Below are 20157 nucleotides of genomic sequence, written 5' to 3'. Positions count from 1 at the left end.
ACACACACACACACCCTCTATTATTTAGGAAAATTGAAAAGAACCTAAGTGAAGTTGTGGCATCTACTCTTCTCCCCCTCTGTTATTCCATTAAAATCACAGGGACAGCTAGAATACCAAAAGAGTTCATGACCTTCGAACTCCCTGCCCCACCCCCCTCAACAAAATTTTGCTTTTCTACACCTGAATACATTATTCCCCGCCAAGGCAGTGACTTTATAAATCACACCTGATGGAGAGAAAAAAAAATAAGCTAGTTTTTACATTTTAAACTTTATTCAATTCTGTACTTAGCAATTTCTAAGTATTATACATAAGAGACCGCTTTAGACACTTTATAGAAAACAGGGAGGTTTTTTGGCTTAAAAAAAAAAAAGAAAAAAGAAACCAACACATACAAACCCAATTGTCAGTAAGAAGCTAAAATCCTCACCCAAGTGGAGGCCAATACAAACTTCAAAACGGTGGTACATTTAGCATACAAATTATTCCTCAAACTCTAATCTAGCAAACATGTCCATGTTATTTAACTACAGCTAAGTAAAAACATTCCAAAAACTACATTTAAAAAAAGTCTCTGTTTCAGGAAAGTAAAAACATTTTAAAAATATTTCTTGTAAAACTTATCACCAAAGTTTAAAAATTGCAAAAAACTTTTTGCAGCCATTTTTGTAAATAAAGTTAAATTTCAATCTTTATTGAAGGAAAAAAAAAGCATCCTCTTAAACTTCTTATAAATATCCTCTAAAGACATATATTATAAATCTGCCACAAGCTTCACCTGAAAGAATTTCCAAGGCTCCTTCACCAGAAAGGATCACCTTATTGAGTTACTTTCATTAAACCTTGCTCATATAAATAAGATCCAACTTCATCTACATTTGAATTTTTACCTCACTTTGTTTCTTCCATTATTTATCAAAATGACTGATTTTTTAAAAAATTCTTAAAAGGGGGACTCTTTGGTTAAAAATAAAATACTATTCCTCTCTCCCAAAACAACTGCCTCTACGGGTCTGATTAAATGTCTACTTGGGGAGGAATTTGGGAGATCTGGAGGGAAAGACTTCAGACTGGACAATTATAATTCCCATAGTTTTTGTGAACAGCTCTCCTTGGGTCTCACGTCATGGAAGGCCCAGAGGAGATCCCAATTGCACCCAGAATATAGCACTAAGCTCAAAGCTGCTGAGAGCTTAATGATGACATGACAATGGGGAGAAAGCACACTCAAACAATGCTCCAAGAAGGCTACATTTAGGACGTGGCCTACAAGCTAATCAAACCCCAAGCCCTCACTGGTCCTCCCAGACTAAGGTCCCACGACGCAGCGTTCTTCCTGGGCTTGATGTTCCTGACACTGGCATCATTCCCTTTCTCAATAGAACATTCTTTCACTTAAGAAAAGATATATATTCAAGTGTGCATTAAAATAATAGTATTTAGAGAGGAGGAAAGGGGGTTGGGGGGTAGGGATGAGGAGCCACAGCAGTTTAAATACAATCCCTGGGATTCCCTTTGCTAGGGCAACATAAAGCACCAGTGTAGTAAACTCATGGGAGAAAAAAAAATGTGAATATATACTGCCTTACAATAGAGGATAGCCTTTGTTTGGGAGATTCTACCCCAATGTTCATGGCTGCTCACTGAGCAAATTCTGCTAAGGGTCTAGAAAGAATAAAACACGGAAGCCTCCCAGCTAGCAAACCTCCCATTCATAGGCACAGAAACTCTTAAGATCCTCAGGATCCTCCCCTTATCCATATATATACTTCATATCCCTTTCCCTAACCTCTCCAAGACTGCTCCAAATTCTCCTGCTAAGTAGTTTCCTCAAGCTCTTCCTACCAAAAACAAAAAAAACAAAAACGAAAAGTTGTATTTCTGAAAGCTGAGACCAAGAACTCATGTTAGGCAGTGCTGGATGTGGCACAGCTTAAGGATCTGTTGAGCAAGACCCCATAATAGCTTATATGGTAAATAGGCTGGCTTCTGGAAGAATGTATGGTCATCAGGTGTAGTATTCTTATATAAGGCTATATACAATAATCCCCAGAGACCTCCATCTTAGTGTTTTCATCATTAACAAAAACAGGCAGAAAAGAATATAAGGGTTTATTCTTACACTATTTCTAACATCAAGTGAATGAATGGTATAGAGAAAGAATGCAGGGTTTTACAGCCTTCTCTAGCTTCTATGAGTGAGGGAAGGTGTCTTGTGGACTAGACAATCAAGAGTCATTTCTTTAATTATTCACTAGAGGCTTCATCTTTTTGATAAAGGCCAGTGAGATGATCAAGTTCAAACCACTCAAAGTAGACCAGGTAAGTGAAGTGGGCAAAGATTTTTTTTCCAGTTTCTCCATCACCAGAATCTAACATCCCATGGCACAAAAAGACAGGTACCCATACATATTGACCTGTCACCTGAGCACTGCTTATTACTATAATAAATAAGGTAGATTTCTGCAGATGTCCCCTAGGCCACCAGTACTTTGGGTACATCAACCCCATTTTATATCAACATAAATATTTAAAATTTAAAAAGGGGGAAAAATTAAACAGTGGCCATAGCAGCCGTATGTGAATCTGCCCACTTGGGCACCTCAGGTTTTAAAAGACAGTCATGTACCACACACCAAATCTTCGGAAGTTACACTCAGGAATATAGTGGGACTGCTTGACAATGGAATCTCCAAACTGAGGTCATGGTCCCTTGGAAATGGTCCTTGGTCAAGGGTACCCTGAACTTTCGCCAGGGGATGATCTAGGAGGCAAAAGGCCACTCTCTCACATGAACAAGACCCAGTAATTTGAGGGTTTGAAGATATCCCTTGAATTTGGGTTCTGTCTCAGGTTTAGAGCATGGGGCCTTGATTGCCCAGGCAAAGGAAGAATGTGAGGGCAAACTAGGGAATACTATACCCTCTCCTAGGGAGTAAAACCACTATTACCACCACCAGTAACAAAAACTCACTCATGTCTTCTCCAAAAAGGTTCAAGTTTTTCCTTCTAACTTCCATGGAATACTGCTCCTAAGCCTTATCGAACCCAAGCCTCAATCTGAGGAACCCCCTGACTTTCAGACAACACTGTGCCTCTAAACTGTGAATAATGACCACAACTGCAAATACTGTGCAAAGCTACAAAGCTTCCAGAGTTAATATATAGCTATTTACTTCAAGTTATGACACTAAATGTATTCAAGAAGTATGGTGATCAATTAGAGTTCATTTTTTTCCCTTTTTTCTCTGCTCCTGTGATACTTTCTAATTATAAAATGTGATGGAATTTACAATGTGTACAATATGTTATCATCCATAATTAGAGTGGATTCAAATAATTCTTCTAAGATGAAAAAAAATACTTTCCATAGTGACTAGTAATTGTTTCTTCCATCATTTCACAGGGGAAAAAACTCAATATGACTTATCTAAAAACAGAATACTGTGGCAATATGAATACATGCATAATTGTGTATATCACATGTCATACATGTGTGTTGCACATATATGTACACACATGTATGTATATGTGTGATACACATGCATTAAACAATCTATTATCATAGACTGATGAATGGGGTTAAGGGAGAGGAACAAGAGAATACTATGGATGAAGGAAGAGTGCCAAGAGAGAAGAAAAGGAATGTATATGCTCCCATGAGATGCGTGATCTGGTTGCTCATTTCTAACCCTGGCGTTCAGCATGTGGTAGGCTACTTCAATTTGATAGGTCTTTTACATGAAAAACTGTTCTCATCTGCAAGGTCAAGAGCATCATTAACAAATCTCTTGGTTTAGAGTGTCCTTCCAACCTACAGGAGGGGAAAGAGAGCTCTGTTCTAAAAGAGAGCTGTTCTGAACACTGCTCACCCCCTGCTTCTCCCCAGCTCCTATTTCTAGACCAAGAATGGCTTAGGAAACTCCAGAAATACCAAGTGTAGCTTTCCCCCATCACATGTGTATCATGGAGCACCCAGGGTTACACAGCAGATCATGTCTCTGTTTGGGCTGATTTTAATGAGAGATTTCCTTGTGCCATGGCCAGAAATTCAGTTTCTCAAAGGAAAGCACTGATTTGATGAAATGCCCAAGGATGCTTTATGTAACCGGACAAATACTATCCTCTCCCATAAAACACCTGGATCCCCTTCTCTCTTTTTTTTTTTGGAGGGGAAAAGGCAGGGCAATTGGGGTTAAATGACTTGCCCAAGGTCACACAGCTAGTTAAGTGTGTCAAGTGTTGGAGGCCACATTTGAACTCAGGTCCTCCTGACTCCAGGGCCGGTGCTCTAGTCACTATGCAACCTAGCTGCTCCATGGGATCCCCTTCTCTTAACCTAAGCGTCACATCTACAACAGACCTATTTGACTCTGGCCCCAAGGTTCTCTTGGGACACAATATCCCAGAGAAATAACAAAGGTGCTAAAACTGTAGTGAACATAACCAAAGCTACACAAATGCACAGAAACAACAAATTTGTTGGGAAAGACAGAGGAAAGAAGAGAGTCACGTGCCCAGCAGGTTTCTGCCAAAAAAGCAATTTTGGGATCTAAGCCCTTTTAAGACTATTATTATTAAAAGTACTTACAATTAAAAAAACCCCTATCTAAGCATCTATTCATAGTTTAGTTATGGAAAAAGACAACTTTGTAGTTATCTTGAAATCACGTATGCAACAATACAAATGATGGTTGTAATTATTGCAATACTTTGATCAAGTAATAACATTAAGGTGAGACCGTGTTGTCAATAAATTGTGCTTATTCACATTATAACAAAGAAGTGGCAGAGAATGGGTTAGGGGGCCCAGGGAGACAAAGAGGACAGTAAATGATACCTGTGATTTCCAGCATCACAGGTTCAGGGAAAGACATTTAAGGCCCACAGGGAAACAGGACTGGAAAAAAAAATTAAAACAAAATCTCTGGCATTTGTTTAAAGGATTAAAATCACTAGATGTCACCTGCCTTGAAAGATAAGATTTCACCTGCCTTGAAAGTAAGGGCTCCCTCCTCCGATCCCTAAATATTAGGAAGTTAGGAACAATGAAGAATATGGCCAGAACTCCATGCTTCAGACTTCATCCCAGAAACAAAGGATACAAACTATCTTAGTGTTTCGAGTACAGAATCGGTCAGCCCCAGAACTCCCTTTCCAGATAAGGCCGAAGACTGACCCTCAGGCTGCTTGATATGTTTTTTGTACATGGAATATAGATTTCAGACTACAGAAACTTGTTCTTTCCTCTACAAAAATATGCTGAACCTTGATCTTTATTTGGGAAAAAAAAAATCTGCTGAAAGAATAACTCAGATTTTTGTTCTAAAGAAAAAAAAAAAAGAAACAAACACCAAACACCACTAAGCCCTTTAGAATCCTGCTTTCTGAAAGCTGTATTCTAATTAGTTACTTGTGTATGTGTCAAGTGAGACCTCGTAGACGATCAGCTTCACGAAGGCAGAGGCCACCCCTTACTTATCTTTACAACACCCCCTACCCCAGCACCTGGTACAGTGCTCTGCACATTGTAGGCACTTGATAAATATTTGTTGAATTTGAACTTAATGGCACCATCTTATTATAAAAGGTCGTGAAAGTCGAAAGCATACGTACAGTACATATTACGTATGATCAGTGTGGACCCAAACAATTCTTTTGTCTAAGATTTAAAATAAAACTAGGCTTCCCTTAGTAAATGGCAGTTTCTTTCATCATTTCACAGGGAAAAAACACAATATAACCCAAAAATTCTTATCGCATGCTTGTTTTTCCTGATCCCCTTTGGGCCAACCTGGTGCTGGCGACTTCACAGGTGTTTTTAAGGACTCCAATCAAATCACTGCTCACATTAACCATTACTTTAGGGAAAAAAACCTTTAAAAATACAGTCTTTTAGTGCGCAGACTGGTCAAACTGAATGATGGTTGTTGATAAAGAAGGGCTCTCAGATCTTTCATACAGAAAATTCTCTGGTAGGGCAGCAGAGAGGAGCTAGGAGGGTCCATAGATAGATGAGGACGCACATCCAACAAGATGCCATCTTGACCCAGAAGAAAGATGTGCTTCCGCTGAAGAATTTTTCAATGTGAGCACCTTCATAGCTGTTGGAAAGAAAGATAAACAGATTGAGGCTCCCTAAAGCCAGTTCTTTTTCCCTTAACTCGCTTCTTTTTAAAAATCATGCTCCAAGCCATCTAGATCTCATAATTAAAATGGTGGCTTGGCATCCCAATACTTGGAATGATGACTGGGCACACTGTAGGAGCTTGATCCATGTTTGGTGTTTGACTGAGAGATGTGGGCGTACTTTCCAATGCTGCTACTCAGGGCCTATCTATGCCCACTCTTCCTGATGTCCTCCTCTAAAGCAGCCCCATGGCATCCAGAGACACAGGAAGGGCCTCCCTCTCATTCTCTTGACATTGAGTGGATACCAACAGAGCCACGTGGAGCCGCCTTGCTCTCCCTTTATCTCATGCTCTCAATTTATGGCTGATGCACCCTTTTAAAAAATTGGATCTGTAATTTCGTTTCAGGAAAGCCCTGGTGAGAAGGCAGATCAGCACCTTCTTAGCTGCTTGGGAAGCAGGGGACTCGCCCAAGGTCAAACAGTAAGTATGTGTCAGAGATACCACCTGAATATGCCCATTTTTAAAAAACATTCAGTCAAGTATTTCTCTGGTGATTTTCTTTACACTGGTTCTCCTGTCTAATTCCTCATTTATAATACCTTGTGTATTGTAAAACTGTAATCCTGGGGAGACTTGGATTAACTCCTACATTCATATGAAGATGTTTTGGAATCACTCTTGGGTTTTGTATTTTGAACCTCCCCATCACTTTAATAGCTCTTAATGAAGGGATCCTTTTTTAATTGGTTGATTTTTCCAATCTACTTTCTGACTTCAGACTTAATGCTATTGGGCTCCAGGTGCTTCTGGAGGGAAGGTCTGGACTGGACTTGTTGCTGCTTTTTAGGGATATTGAGGTGTTACTTTATTCAAGGATCTCAGGAACAGATCAGGTGGGGTCCTTGCAAGCTTTCAGCAATTCCCAAAGGGTCTGATCCAGGGCAACATAATCTGATCGCTGCATCCCTGGTGTGAGCTCTATATGTTCCTGAGCTGTCTTTTAGACAGCTATTGGACTCAGCCATTATCAGCCACCTGGAGAGCTCTGCTGCTTCAGAGTGAGAGAACCACACACGTCCTTTCGGGATTCCTACCTTAATTATAGCTATGCAGGCTTCACACTGGAAGCTGGATCTGAGACCACTCCAGGGGTATGAGCTAAACAGCTGCTGCTACCTTCTGAACTTGGGTCTAGCTCAGAACACAGCCCAGGGTCTGCAACTGCTCATTATCCCTGAACACAACGTCCCTGGGCTCACATGCCTTCCTCAGCTGGCCCTGTATCTGTCACTAGGAACTGGATAGTGAGCCACAAAACTACCAGCCAGCACCTGTTCAAGGTCACAGTGGTCTTAATTCCTTTTGCAATTCTTTCTTCCATAGCTCTCATTCCTTTTCCAGTTGTTTCCTCTAGTGCTCTCATTTCATTTATAAAAACATGCTTAAACTTTTTTTTTTACTTTTCTTTCATCTCAACATTTTATCATCTACATCTAGGGCCTCTTCTTGGTCTGGTGTAAACTTCTCCTACACTGGAATGCTCCCTTCAGCAAGCTCTTGGCCAGGCCCTGAAGGTCTGAAGACCTCTCTGTATCCCTTTAATGACCTATGCAATAAATGATTTATTAAGCACCTACTACATACATGCACTAGAGATACAAAGACACAGTACAGTGCTCCTCTCAAGAAGCTTATTATGTTCTACAGACACTTATAAGAAAACCTTCCCTCTCCAAAATCTGCCCTCCTTAATTACTATGCAATATTTTATGTTATTATAGGTATTATTTATTATTATTATAGTATCATTCAAAATTGCTCCTATGACCTCCCATCATCCACCTTGAACCCCTAAGGAAAACACGCTACTCACTTAAACCAGTTGGTGACTGTCATCATCACATAAAGGGAGGCCAAGAAAAAGACAAAATGAAAGTAGGTATAGCTGTAAACAGTGCCTTTCTTTTCATCATAGATGACTTGCTGTCCTCCCCTCCGACCATCAGGCTCATCAACATCTGCTGAAAACCAAAGGGAAGAAGTGAGGGGCTTTGCTGCTTTGGAGGGGCTGCTCCTGCTCCTCTCCTTCCTTCTCCTCTTTCCCCCCAATCTTGTCCTGATTTTAACTGTGGAAGAAATGCAGAAAGAAGCTCCCTGGGACCCTTAGTGCAGATTTCATCCTGGCCTCAAATGCCCTTACAGAAGGGTGAATGTCTGGAAAAATAAATAATGCCTTAGCACTTTCTGGCTGAAAGGTGATTTACTCAAGAGCCCTATTCATTTTGGCACAACTTCCAAAAGGCAAACTGGCCCCAAACTTAGAAGAAAAATGCCCACTGGGGATGATCCCATGAGCACCTAGACTCTCCCCTTAGAGGATACAGCTAAGAACCACAAAGATTATCATCAAAGATTTCCTAATTCAATTTGGATTTTTTTTTACATCTAGCAATTGGATAATTATGAGTAATGACTGACATTGATACTAGGCTTGAGATTTAACAAAGCATTCTATATACATACATATATAGATGGAGGGGGAGGGGGAGAGAGAGAGAGTGGAGAGGAGGGAGAGGAGAGGAGAGGGGACAGGGGAGGAGAGGGGAGAGGAGAGGGGAGAGGAGAGGGGAGAGGAAAGGAAAGAGGGGAGGGGGGAGGGGGGAGAGCAGAGGGGAGAGGAAAGGTGGAGAGTAGAAGGAGAGGGAGAGGCCAGAAGGGGGAGAGAGAATCTCTGCTGATCCTCCCAATACTCTACAAGGTAGGCAATCTAAGTATTATTATTTTTTTCATATTAAAGATTGGAAAAATGGAGACTCAAAGATGGGAAGTGACTTGCTAGTAAATGGTAGAAAAGCTAAGATTTGTCCAACGCCAAAGGCCAGTGCCTGTTAAACCAGTCTACCTCTCAATAATAATTATAATCAACAAAACAACAGAAAACAATAACAATAGTAATAATGATAATCATAGTATACTATATAATACACAGTGCTGAGAACTTTATAATCTAAGATAGGTGCTATTATGATCCCCATTTAACAAATGAGGAAACTGAGGCAGAGGCTAAGTGACTTGCCTAGGGTCACTTATCTACTAAGTATCTGAGGCTGGATTTTTGAACTCAGATCTTCTTGTCTCCAGGAAAGCTGGCCTAAGAGCCAGGTAATCACAAGTCTGGGCCTAGACCTGGATCTATACTGGCTTCGGGCAAGTCACTTAATCTCTCAGTGCCCCAGGCTGCTCTCCAAGACTCCACTATAAAGTTCCACTATGCCCAAAAGGCTATAAAAAAGTGCATACCCTTTGACCCAGCAATCCCACTTCTAGAGCTGTATCCCAAAGAGATCATACAAATGGGAAAAGGACCCACATGTACAAAAATATTTATAGCGGCTCTTTTTGTGGTGGCAAAGAACTGGAAATCAAGGGGATGCCCATCAGTTGAGGAATGGCTTAACAAGTTGTGGTATATGAATGTAATGGAATACTATTGTGCTATGAGAAATGAGGAGCAGATGGACTTCGTGGTAACCTGGAAAGACTCATATGAACTGATGCTGAGTCAGGGGAGCAGAACCAGGAGAACATTATGCATGACAGTATCACAGTATCACAGATACACAGTATCTGTGATGACTAACTTTGATAGACTTGGCTCTTCTCAGCAATACAAGGTTCAAAGACAGCTCCAAAAGACTCACAGTGGAAAAAAACTATGCACATCCAGATGGAATCTGAATGAAGATGGACACAAACTATTTGCTCTTTTTTTTTTCTTCTGTTTTGGTTTCATTTCTCCTTTCTCATGATTCATTCCATTGGTTATAACTCTTCTTTACAACTGGACTATTATGTAAATAAGTTCAATGTGAAGGTATATATAGAACTTACATTGGATTCTATGCCATCTTGGGGGGAGAGGAGAGGGAGGAAGAGAAAATTTGGAATCCCAAAACTTGTGGAACTGAATGTTGTAAACTAAAAATAAAAAAGGCTCTAAGTTCCAGAGCAGGCACTGGCCTACAAAGCGAATTTCTTCATCTAGGAATTCCTTAGACCAATACAATCACAAGTCCATCCCGCCTTTCCATTACATGACTTTACAGGTAAAGGAAAATGGAGAAAGGAAGTGAGAGGGAAAAAAAAAAACCTAAGACTTTAAGAGCTGCTGACATTTTTATTTTCAAACCATTCCTTTAAAAAGCTGCCCGCAATTCCTCTAAATCCCACCGGCTGTTTTAATGTAAAGCCCTGGCAAAAAATAAGAGAAATGAATACAAAATCCTCCCCCTCCCCATGAGGAGAAAAGGGAAAATAGTGTGTATAAAAACACATCAAACACTTCTACCATCGACAAAATTATCCTAATCGAAGTTAAAGTGTCTATATACCAAGTCTTGTGGGTGAAATGGATTAGCATCAAATAAAGTTAATTCCCCACATACCTTCTCCATCAGGAGCTAAGCAAAAACAGCAACGGGCTACCTAGAAGACAAGAATAAGCAAACAGAAAAAGAACTGTTATAAGACCATCCTCGGATCACACCTGGATATCAAGCTTGAGTAATAATGCCATTTATACGGGCGTTAACGTTTGCAAAGTGCTATATATGTTAACTAATTTGATTCTTGCAACAAACAACTCTATGAGGAAGGTACCATTATCATCCCCATGGTAAAGATGAGGAAGCCGAGGCTCAGAGCAGTTAACAGGATTTGAAGTCAGGGGGTCACAGGGCTAGTAAACTGTCTAAGGCAGGATTTGAAGTCAGGTCTTCCTGCCTCCAGGCCCAGCACTCTATTCATTGTGCCATCATAGAGGCCTCCTAATTCAGATCCCTTTATTTTACTAGTGAGAAAATGAGGCCCAAGGATGTGATATAATTTGATCCAGTCTACATGGGTAGTAAGCAGCACAATGGGAATTAAAACTCAGGTCCCTTAGAGCACCAGCCCCTCACTCAGAAGGACATGAGTTCAAATCCAACCTCAGACATTTACTAGCTGGCCAAGTCATTTAACCCCAACTGCCTCCAAAAAACACAAAAACAAAAAAACTTAGGTCCCTCTGTTTCTAAATTCAGTGTTCTTCTGGATATAATGCCACCTCCAAGATGCATGTGAAAGATTCGGCATGTCCCAGCAGTTCAATGAAAGACGCTCAGAGAGTACAAAAATATAGTCATCCTAACAGCTTTCAAGATGGATCCAGCCAAGGCTATTATCTGAACCACAATGGCCCAAATTGTCAGGGGACTAATGAATAAAGAATGTCAAACTAAAACACAGCAGCTGGGTTCATAGGCCTGGTCGGACAATAGCTAGTCGCAGAAAACCCTTCCGCTTTTCTCTGCCTTTTTTCCTTCCATTTGTGAAACAGAGAGCTCTCCTGAAGATTTCAGTTATCCTCCCTAATGAAAACAAGATGTGCTAGGCCAACACAAAATAACATTCGTTTCTCTTAGAGGTCCAATGACGTCAATGCATTGTAAATCCTACTCCTAATTCTAACAGCTATAGAATACATTTATAAAGTTCATTAACTGCTTCCAAAGAGTGTGACACATCCCATTTGAGCCTCACGTAACGCTGAGAGGTTGATGCTATTACCACCATCATCTTACAGACAGGAAGCTGATGCACGGAGCCCATGCGCTAGCCCACGGACACAGAGCAAATAAACAAGTGTATCAGGGGCAGGATCCAAACCTGCCTCGAGTCTCTTCCAGAGCTGTAACAAAAGATTACTATTGTCTCCAAAAACCCTGCATTCATAAAACAAGTGCCCCAGTAAGAAAACGGCAAACCATACATTAGCTAGTCTAGAAAGAGGAAGATAATGGATTTTTTTCCCCATGCGGAGTACAGATAAATCTATCAGGAGGCTGGCTGCTGTTTTTTGTTTAAACCCTAAACACAATCAAGATACTGAAAATGTGACAGGATGGTCTCAGCAGGAGGTCACCCACTCTGCGGCAAGAAACGACCCCAGCTTCTGGAGGGAGGCTTTTCTTCTCATAAAGGATGTGCCATAACCAATTCAAACTCTGCTGGGTCATCTCTGCTCTTCCGTGACAGAGAGATCCAATTAGATGTGCTGGCCAGGAGATGACCCCAACTGTCTCAGCTCAGGTGCAGGGAAGATCACCCGCAAAGTGCCAGCTATAGAGAGACCATTTCTTAGCAGACAACAAAGCTTGTCTCTCCAGGAGTGGTCACAGAGATGGAGCCGATGGCCAGATGTCAAAGTGGGCCTTGTGCTCCTGACCTGGGGCCAGAGCCCAGGCCAGCCCCACTGTATGAAAGTTTGGATTTCTACAGGACTGGCAACTGGGCTTTTCAGGAAACGGTGGTACTATTGTTTCTTCCTTTCTATGGTATCAGAATTCCTTCCAAATGTGGCCTTGTGGCCCTAGCTCAAGTTTTTTGCAGGACTTGTTTCTGGATGGACTAGAAAATTGTTTTTGCAGAGAAGAGGAAATGATGGACTTATCCTCGCAAAACACCAGAATTGAGAAGCCTGGGACCAGAGGACTCTGGGGCCCAGACTTAAAATGAAAACTTCCCAGCTCCATCATCATTTCCCCTCTACCTGCCTAGGCATCTTCCCTGGGCCCAAGGTGTTCCATTGTTCCATTTAATTTTCCAGGCTCTCAGCTCATCACCACAGATAGTGGAGGTGTAAGAATCAAGCATTCCACTATAGCTCGAGGAGCTTAGAAGCCTCCAGAAGCAGGAGGCTCACTGAGGGAAGCAGCAGAGAGCTTCAAGAGCACAGCATGGCATAGTTAATCAAACATCTGCTAGGAGGCCCAAGCAGCAGGAGCTGTGCTCAAAGAGCCAACTTTGGTACTGGGAGCCTCGGAAACTGTTTAAACAACTTCACCCCCACAGCACACATGGGAAGGTGCCAACCAGTTTTCTCTTTCATCTTCCATTTTTTCCCAGGGAGAGAAGTGGATGACGAATACAGACTGACGGGGATACAACATACAAAATGCACAGCTAAATAAACAAATGTGTAGATAAATAAGATTGAAAATGACTAAATGCATTCCTGGGAAAAAGGTTTCTGAGAAGTGGCAAAAACAGGGGAAGAAAATAAACTTACTTCTTGTTCAGGAGCAGCATATCTTCCCCTAAGAGCCTCTGAACTTGACCGGGTTGTTGATGTCAGACTAGGGAGACAGAAAAAGGAGGGTCACCAATGATACACATCATTCTGTTACAGCAAAAGAAAGAAATCTTTCCCAGTGTGAACTGTTTGGTGAAAGCTTTCCTGATGTCACCTTGTTACCTGGAAGGCTAACATCTAGGCCAAAGCATGGATGGCCCTAAATTTCTACTTTATCCAAAAAGGGGATGAGAATAATAATATTAATATTATTAGGGCATGAAGCAAAGATCTAAGGCAATTCCAAAAGACTCATGACAGAAAATGCTATCCACATTCAGAAAAAGAACTATAGAGTCTGAATGCAGATTGAAGCAGACTATTTGCTCTCCTTTTCTTTTGTTGTTTTGTTTCTTCTTTCTCGTGGTTTCTCCCATTGGTTCTAATTTTTCTTTACAACATGACTAATGTGAAAATATGGTTAATATGAATATATTGTATGTATTGCCTATATCAGATTGCGCGCCATCTTGGAGAGAGTGGAGGGGAAGAAAATTTAGAACTCAAAATCTTATGGAAGCAAATGCTGAAAACTAAAAGCAAATAAATAACTAAATAAAAGACAGCACATTAAGTTCTAATGCACTTACTCGTGTATTAAGGTCTGCAAAGTACTTTGCCTATGTTCACTCAATTGAGCCTCACAACCACCCCTGTAAGGTAGGTGCTATTTCATTTTAAAAAATGAGGCACAGAGTTTTGGCAGGGAGTGAGTTGGTTTGTTAGTAAGATTTCATTTGTTCTCATGTACCAAGCGCTTGAGGTATACAGGCATTTTTAAAGAACAGCCACTCTTGGCTTACCCCCATGACTCCTCATCATCAGCACCTTGGTTTTTTTTGGTGTTTTTTTCTCACATAGCCTTAAACTGGAACCAACAACAGAATCATCTAAGTTCTGCCTGGGTTGTTGTATTTTCATTTTTCTTTCCCTGGAGAGAGGTGCTCACAAGAAGGGGTACATCCAGATTTGCAGAGGGCCACAGAAACAAATGCCTTCATAATTCACAAGGTGGGTGGGTAATTGACACCCAGACTAGCTTTTCTTTCAGAATCCAGTACATAGCAGCAATTCAGGTGAAAAATCTCTGTCATTTTCCTCAAACCCAAAGATGAAAAAAATTCCTAGAAAATTTTAAACCACTTTAAACTCCACCCCAGCAAGAGGGGAAAAAGACATTTGGAGAAGAACTGAAATATGGGTGACAAAGGGAATTTTGGGGGGAGGGGGAGAAGTTATACAGTTGGGGGAAAGAGAAATCCTTTTAAACAAAATCTAGTATTCAAGAAAGGAAATGCATGTCTGCGCTATAGATCGAATCCTAAGGAATTGGAGCCCTAAAAAGCCTAAGAAAGAAATAATGAGGGGATGCAAATAACAGAAGAATGGCAGAAGACTAGGAAGGTTTCTCAGTTATTATCAAAAGCAAACAGATAAAGTTCCTGTTTAAGAGGTGGTGTCAAGAATGATAAACTAGGAGTCCTGAGTTAGCATCCTGGCCCCACCAATTACCAAGTGTACGGTGTGACCCTGGACAAATTCTCCTTAAGCCTCAGGGCCCTCAATCATAACATGAAGCCAATAACACCACCATCCCCAAGGGCTGTTGTAAGGCAATCAGTGCAAAACTTGTCAACCATTATAGAAATGCAAGCTAATTTTTAATAAGAAATATGTGCTGTATAACTGATATTGTATTGCTTGCCTTCTCAATGGATAAGGGAGGAGCAGGAGGAAGGGAGAAAATTTAGAACTCAAAAATTTTGTTTAAATGAATGTTAAAAATAAATATACAAAAAAAAAAAAAAAGAGTATCTAAACCGATCAGGCAAAAAACTTTCTAGCTCCAAAAAAATACTGTTGGTCTTAGAACACAAAGATATGCTACTTACAACTGGAAGGGCTTCAGAGATTGAGGGGGTCCAGACTAAGATTTCATTGGTGAAGGGGATTCCTGGTATAGAAACTCCCTCCATCAATAAAGATCAACAGATGGTCTGAAATACAATTGCCTTTGACAGCTGCTCGGGATAAAAAAAATTCAAGTGATTTGCCTATGGTCATACACGGCTAATAGGTGTGATAGGCAAGGACTTATTCAGTCGTTTCAGAGAGTAGAAGGGAGAACAAAGGTCACCCATTCCAACCCCCTAATTGTACAGAAAGGTTAAGTGAAAGTGCCGGTGGCATTTGAACTCATGTTTTCCTGACTCCAAATCCTACCTCATCTGCAACACCATCTCTATGCCTAACTTGGCAAACCAAATTATGGTGATAATTAACATAAAAGCAACATTTATTCATAAGATTACAAGCTTACTAAATTTAATTTAATTTAAAACGCTTCTAATTCTGTTTCCAAGGATCTACATGCTGCTAAAATCTAGACAAAAATCTCAGAGATATCAGATTCTTGAGTTTATAAGAAGTAGGTAAAAATTTGGGCTAACAAGAAAGTATCAGCAATTAGAAATTTGCATTTCCTGAACTTTTTATGTCCTCCATAGTCTCAAGAATATATGGATATTCTAGGAATATAAAAATGTTTATATTCCTCATTCTAGGAATATAAAGATATTTCTAGAAAATTTCAAGCCATTGCGGGGTGGGGGGGGACGACTTGAAATCCACCCCCAAAAGAGGGTGAAAAAGACATTTGAAGAAGAATTTAAATGTAAAGAAAGTTGTAGAATATATCACTCATTTTCAGGAAAAGAACTAAGAAAATAATGTTTTAATCATATTAGTATCTTCTGAGTTCTCATTACCAATGGGTCCTGCAAACCAGTGGGTCACAGTTACCCTCAAAGCTTTCTGAAAAACAAAGCTTTGCCTGAACTGGCCTAATAAAGTTTTCTGCCCTTTCATATACTACTTTATTTTTAATCTAGTGCAAACATTTCCCAACCTAGACTAATTTATTTCACGGTATATAAAAGATGGCAGAATGTGAACCAGGCCAAAGGAACTAAGAAGGGGCTGCATCATACATGCAAAGACTTTCTTTGCTGCACGGGTGAGACACACAAGAAAGAATCCTAGCCTGCCTTCTGGAACCTAGCACTGAAGACATTCTGTATATTTGAACATTGAGAAGGAACTTCCCAGCCTCAAAACCTAAGAGTGCTGCTTGCTTGAGAATGTCATCAAATGTTATCATCCCTTGTATTTCTGCCTTAGAAAGTTGGGAGAGGTGGGGGAGGTTTGAGGGTAAGGGTGTGACTGCTAGTATCCCTCTGCTCACTCCTATGTAGATCACACGTTCTTAACATGTTTTTAAGTGTATAAGTGTATTCAATACAATTGGCTTCCTTTGTAAACCTATGTCTTTAATTTTATGTATTTAGAAACATTCTAAGAAGGGTCTATAGGGTTCATAAGACTACCAAAAGGTCCATGACACAAAAAACCTAAAGAACAAGTCATGAAAAGGAAGTAGACAAGCAAAGAAGGTACTGACTCCTTCCTTTTTCTAGTGAAATGAATAATGCCTGAGGGCAGAAAGAAATCCACCCCCTCACCCTTATATTTATGTTTGTACATGGTAAACAAAGAAGGAAAAGCATCTAACAGAGATAACTGTTTTATGTTAAAATTCCCCATTACACAGTTTTTAGAAATCATTTGGTGGGGAGGGGGAGATTCAAGACTGGGTAGCAATATATGAACATAGGATCTGTCTGGCATGTTGGAGCCAAAAGGGGCCTTACAAAGCAAAAAGGCTGACCCTCTTTGTTTTACAGAAACTGAGGCTCAAAGAAATATAATGACTGATGCAAGGCCAAATCAGTGATGGAACCAGGACCAGAATCAAGATGAACAATATGTTATCTATTTCCTTCAACAATTTTAATTTTCTAAAAACAAAATTTTTCTCCCAGCCTTCCTTTCTCCCTGCTGCCTCCCCTGCACCCCAGAAACTGTTCAAAATAAAAAAAAATGCTTTGGGAAAAATGAGTAAGAGACTCCTGCCTGCTGTACCCACCCCACTTCCAAATTTTCCATCTGTTTTTCTGGGCCTGCACTCTCAAGTCCAAGATAATATTAAAGAAATGCCTTTTTTCCTTTATTCATAAAAAACACTTTTAGATAAGTATTAGTGAAATATGGCTTGGGGTAATTAATTGGTTTTATGTTAAGAGTGTTTGTTGGTTTTAAATAAAGTCAGTTATAGCATTCTAACTTTGACGAATGCAGAATTCTTCTTAAAGGGTAGGCGTAATTACTTGTAGTTACTCTAGCCCAGGAAATTCTTATCTTCAACATTCCAGCTTCTGCTATGACTCGTCTGCTTCATCATAGCAATGTAGGTGGTAACCCAACACTTTTGGCTCCCTCTACATGCCTCTTTCTGGTGCTACATGGCAGGCAGACTTTCAAGCATCCCCAAGACCTCTTCCCCGGAGGCAGAATGACTTCTAGGGGGCATGTATGTACCCTCTAAACAGGCAGGTCTGGAACCCAAGGCCTGTTTACTGCTTACTCCACCCAAAAGTAGCCTGCCTGCTTCAACCTTCCCAAAGGATCTTCAGAAGACCATAGAAAGGTGTTGGAGGATTATGCCTAAAACCTAACCTGCCCCTAATAGAGGCTCTGGCACACTCAGCAACCTTCCAAATGGGATCTCTCCAAGGTCCTCAATGGCGACCCTATAATAGTAGGGTCGGATGTACATGTAATTTAACACCTGTACTTCTGTTTGTTATAAAATTAGAGGGCCACAAAGCATCAGACCTGGATGACAACCTGGAGATTCAGGTGGAAGTTTCCAAGAAGCAAATTTCAGTTTGATGTGAGGAAAAAACTTCCTGGCCATTAGACATACCCACAGGTCGAACCAACTGCCTTGGGAGGTAGTGGGTTCTCCTTTATTGGAATTTTATAACAGGAGGCCCAATGACCACTTGGCAGGGATGTTGTGCAGGGAAGTACTGTTCAGGTCTGGGTTGGACTTGAGATTTCAAGAACCTTTCCAACTCTATGAAGTTTAATCCTCTTGATGAATAGAGGAGGAGAGAGAGGCTTGTCCAGAAGCGATAAGGATGTGTTGGCTGAGGGTCTATTATGGCTCTATAGTACTACTGTGTCTATAACCTGGCATTAGTGATTCCTTAAGAAGAGCTCATTTGTGATGAAAGGTGGCCAGGATCTTGGAGAGAAAGTCTATGTGTCTGAGAGAGAGGGGAGAAGGAAGGGAGGGAGGAAGGGAGGGAGAGTGCGAGGGAAGGAAGGAGGAGGGGAGAGGGTGGAAGGGAAGAGAAATGGGAAAGGAAAGAAGGGAGAGAAAAAAGGAGGAAAGAAGAGAAAAGAGAGAGGGAGAGAAGAGAGGAAAGAAAGAAAAAGAGGAACAAGAGATCACAATTAGTGAACGATATTAGTATAGGGATGTATGGCCATAAGATCAAGTGAGCCAGTAGGTAAGATTCACCAAGAACAGAAATATTAACAAACATGTATAAACAATAACATGTCATCATTGAGTCATTTCTGTTGTGTCTGGCTCTTCATGACCCCATCTGGGGTTTTCTTTGCAGAGATACTGGAGTGGTTTGTTGTTGTCGTCGTTTTGTCAATTAGTTGTGTCTGACTCTTCCTAATTTTTTTTTTTGGCAAGGATGAAGAAGTAGTTTGCCATTTCCTTCTCCAGCTCATTTTACAGATGAGGAAACTGAGGCAAACAGGGTTAAGTGACTTGCCCAGGGTCACATAGTTATTAAGTGTCTGAGGCCAGATTTGAACTCAGGAAGGTGAGTCTGACTTCAGGCTGGGCACTGTACTCACTGCACCACCTAGCTGCCCCATAAGAACAACGGCTCACATTTAGATAGCACTCTGGGGTTTGCAAAGGGTTTTTCTTTTAACAATCCTGTGAGATAGGTTGTGTTTCTCTCTTATAGTTGAGGAAAAGGAGGCTCAGAAAAGGAGCAATTTGTCCAGGGTCACACTAGTAAGTATCTGAGGCATGATTAGAATCCAGGTTTCTGACTTCAAAGTCATAACTTCAAAGTCATAGATCAGGAGCTGGAATGGACCTTAGGGATTCATCTAATCCAATCTGTTCATTTTACAAATGAGAAATTGAGGCCTGGACTGGCTTACGGTCACACAAGTGGTTAAGTGATGCCAGGTCTTTCAAATTTCAAATTCAGCCTCCTTTCCACCATACAACGATGGCTCCTCTAATCTCTGTTTCTGCCTATTTCCTTCCTTCTAAGGATGCTCCACTCCAAACCCATCACACTCCCCCCTCCTTTTTCTACAGCTGATTTTCCACCTCAAGCACCAGGAAATCCCATCTGGAATTTTGATATAAGACCAAATACAGATTCATGCACAAACACCAATTTGACATCTTTAATGACATTGCCCCTAAGGTAGCAGGACGGCAAATGAGCATTTGCCTTAAACCTCATTAAAGCTCAAGGAGTACTTCATGTTGTTCATTGTTTTCTAATTATAGGACTGTGATTGCTTAATCACAGAAGGCATCTAGGTCGGTCTACCTTCCTGTCTCTAAGAAGGCCTGTACTTCAAACTATCACAGAAAAATAGCCATCAATGTTCCCCTATGAATGTTCCCCTCTAAAAAGACAAGTCATAGACGCTACATGAAGCTGAAGGCAGAGGGCCAGAAGCAGGCTGGCAGGCTGGAGCTGGACAACAGCATTTATGGCAAACTATCCACAGAAAGTTATCATATAGCAGTGTTTTCTTAGTAACCCCAGACAGACACTTAAATTGGAGACAAGGAAGGTCTAGAACACAGGTTCTTAACCTCTTTTTTTGCCATGGATCCCGCTTTGGCAGTCTAGTGAAGCCTATGCCCCCTTTCTCACAATAATACAT

The 20157-nt window shown here is 40.8% G+C and overlaps 1 protein-coding gene across 2 annotated transcripts in view; it reads right to left on the bottom strand.

Moving 5' to 3' along the window:
* Positions 1-257: 257 nt before the first annotated feature.
* SERINC5 (serine incorporator 5) overlaps positions 258-20157 on the bottom strand; it is a 111468-nt gene continuing 91568 nt past the window's right edge. Inside the window, exons 9-12 of one of the 2 annotated variants that reach the window (XM_036762526.1) lie at positions 13249-13315; positions 10583-10622; positions 8011-8155; positions 258-6107 (exon numbers count right to left, since the gene is read on the bottom strand). In XM_036762526.1, coding sequence (XP_036618421.1) covers positions 5960-6107; positions 8011-8155; positions 10583-10622; positions 13249-13315 — 400 coding nt within the window. In that variant the 3' untranslated portion in view covers positions 258-5959. Of the gene's footprint in view, positions 6108-8010; positions 8159-10582; positions 10623-13248; positions 13316-20157 lie in introns of both variants that reach the window. The other variant, XM_036762521.1, reaches the window with a different exon arrangement.

Source organism: Trichosurus vulpecula, chromosome 1 (assembly GCF_011100635.1).
Source record: "Trichosurus vulpecula isolate mTriVul1 chromosome 1, mTriVul1.pri, whole genome shotgun sequence".
NCBI lineage: Eukaryota > Metazoa > Chordata > Mammalia > Diprotodontia > Phalangeridae > Trichosurus > Trichosurus vulpecula.
This window is presented reverse-complemented; position numbering and strand designations above follow the sequence as displayed.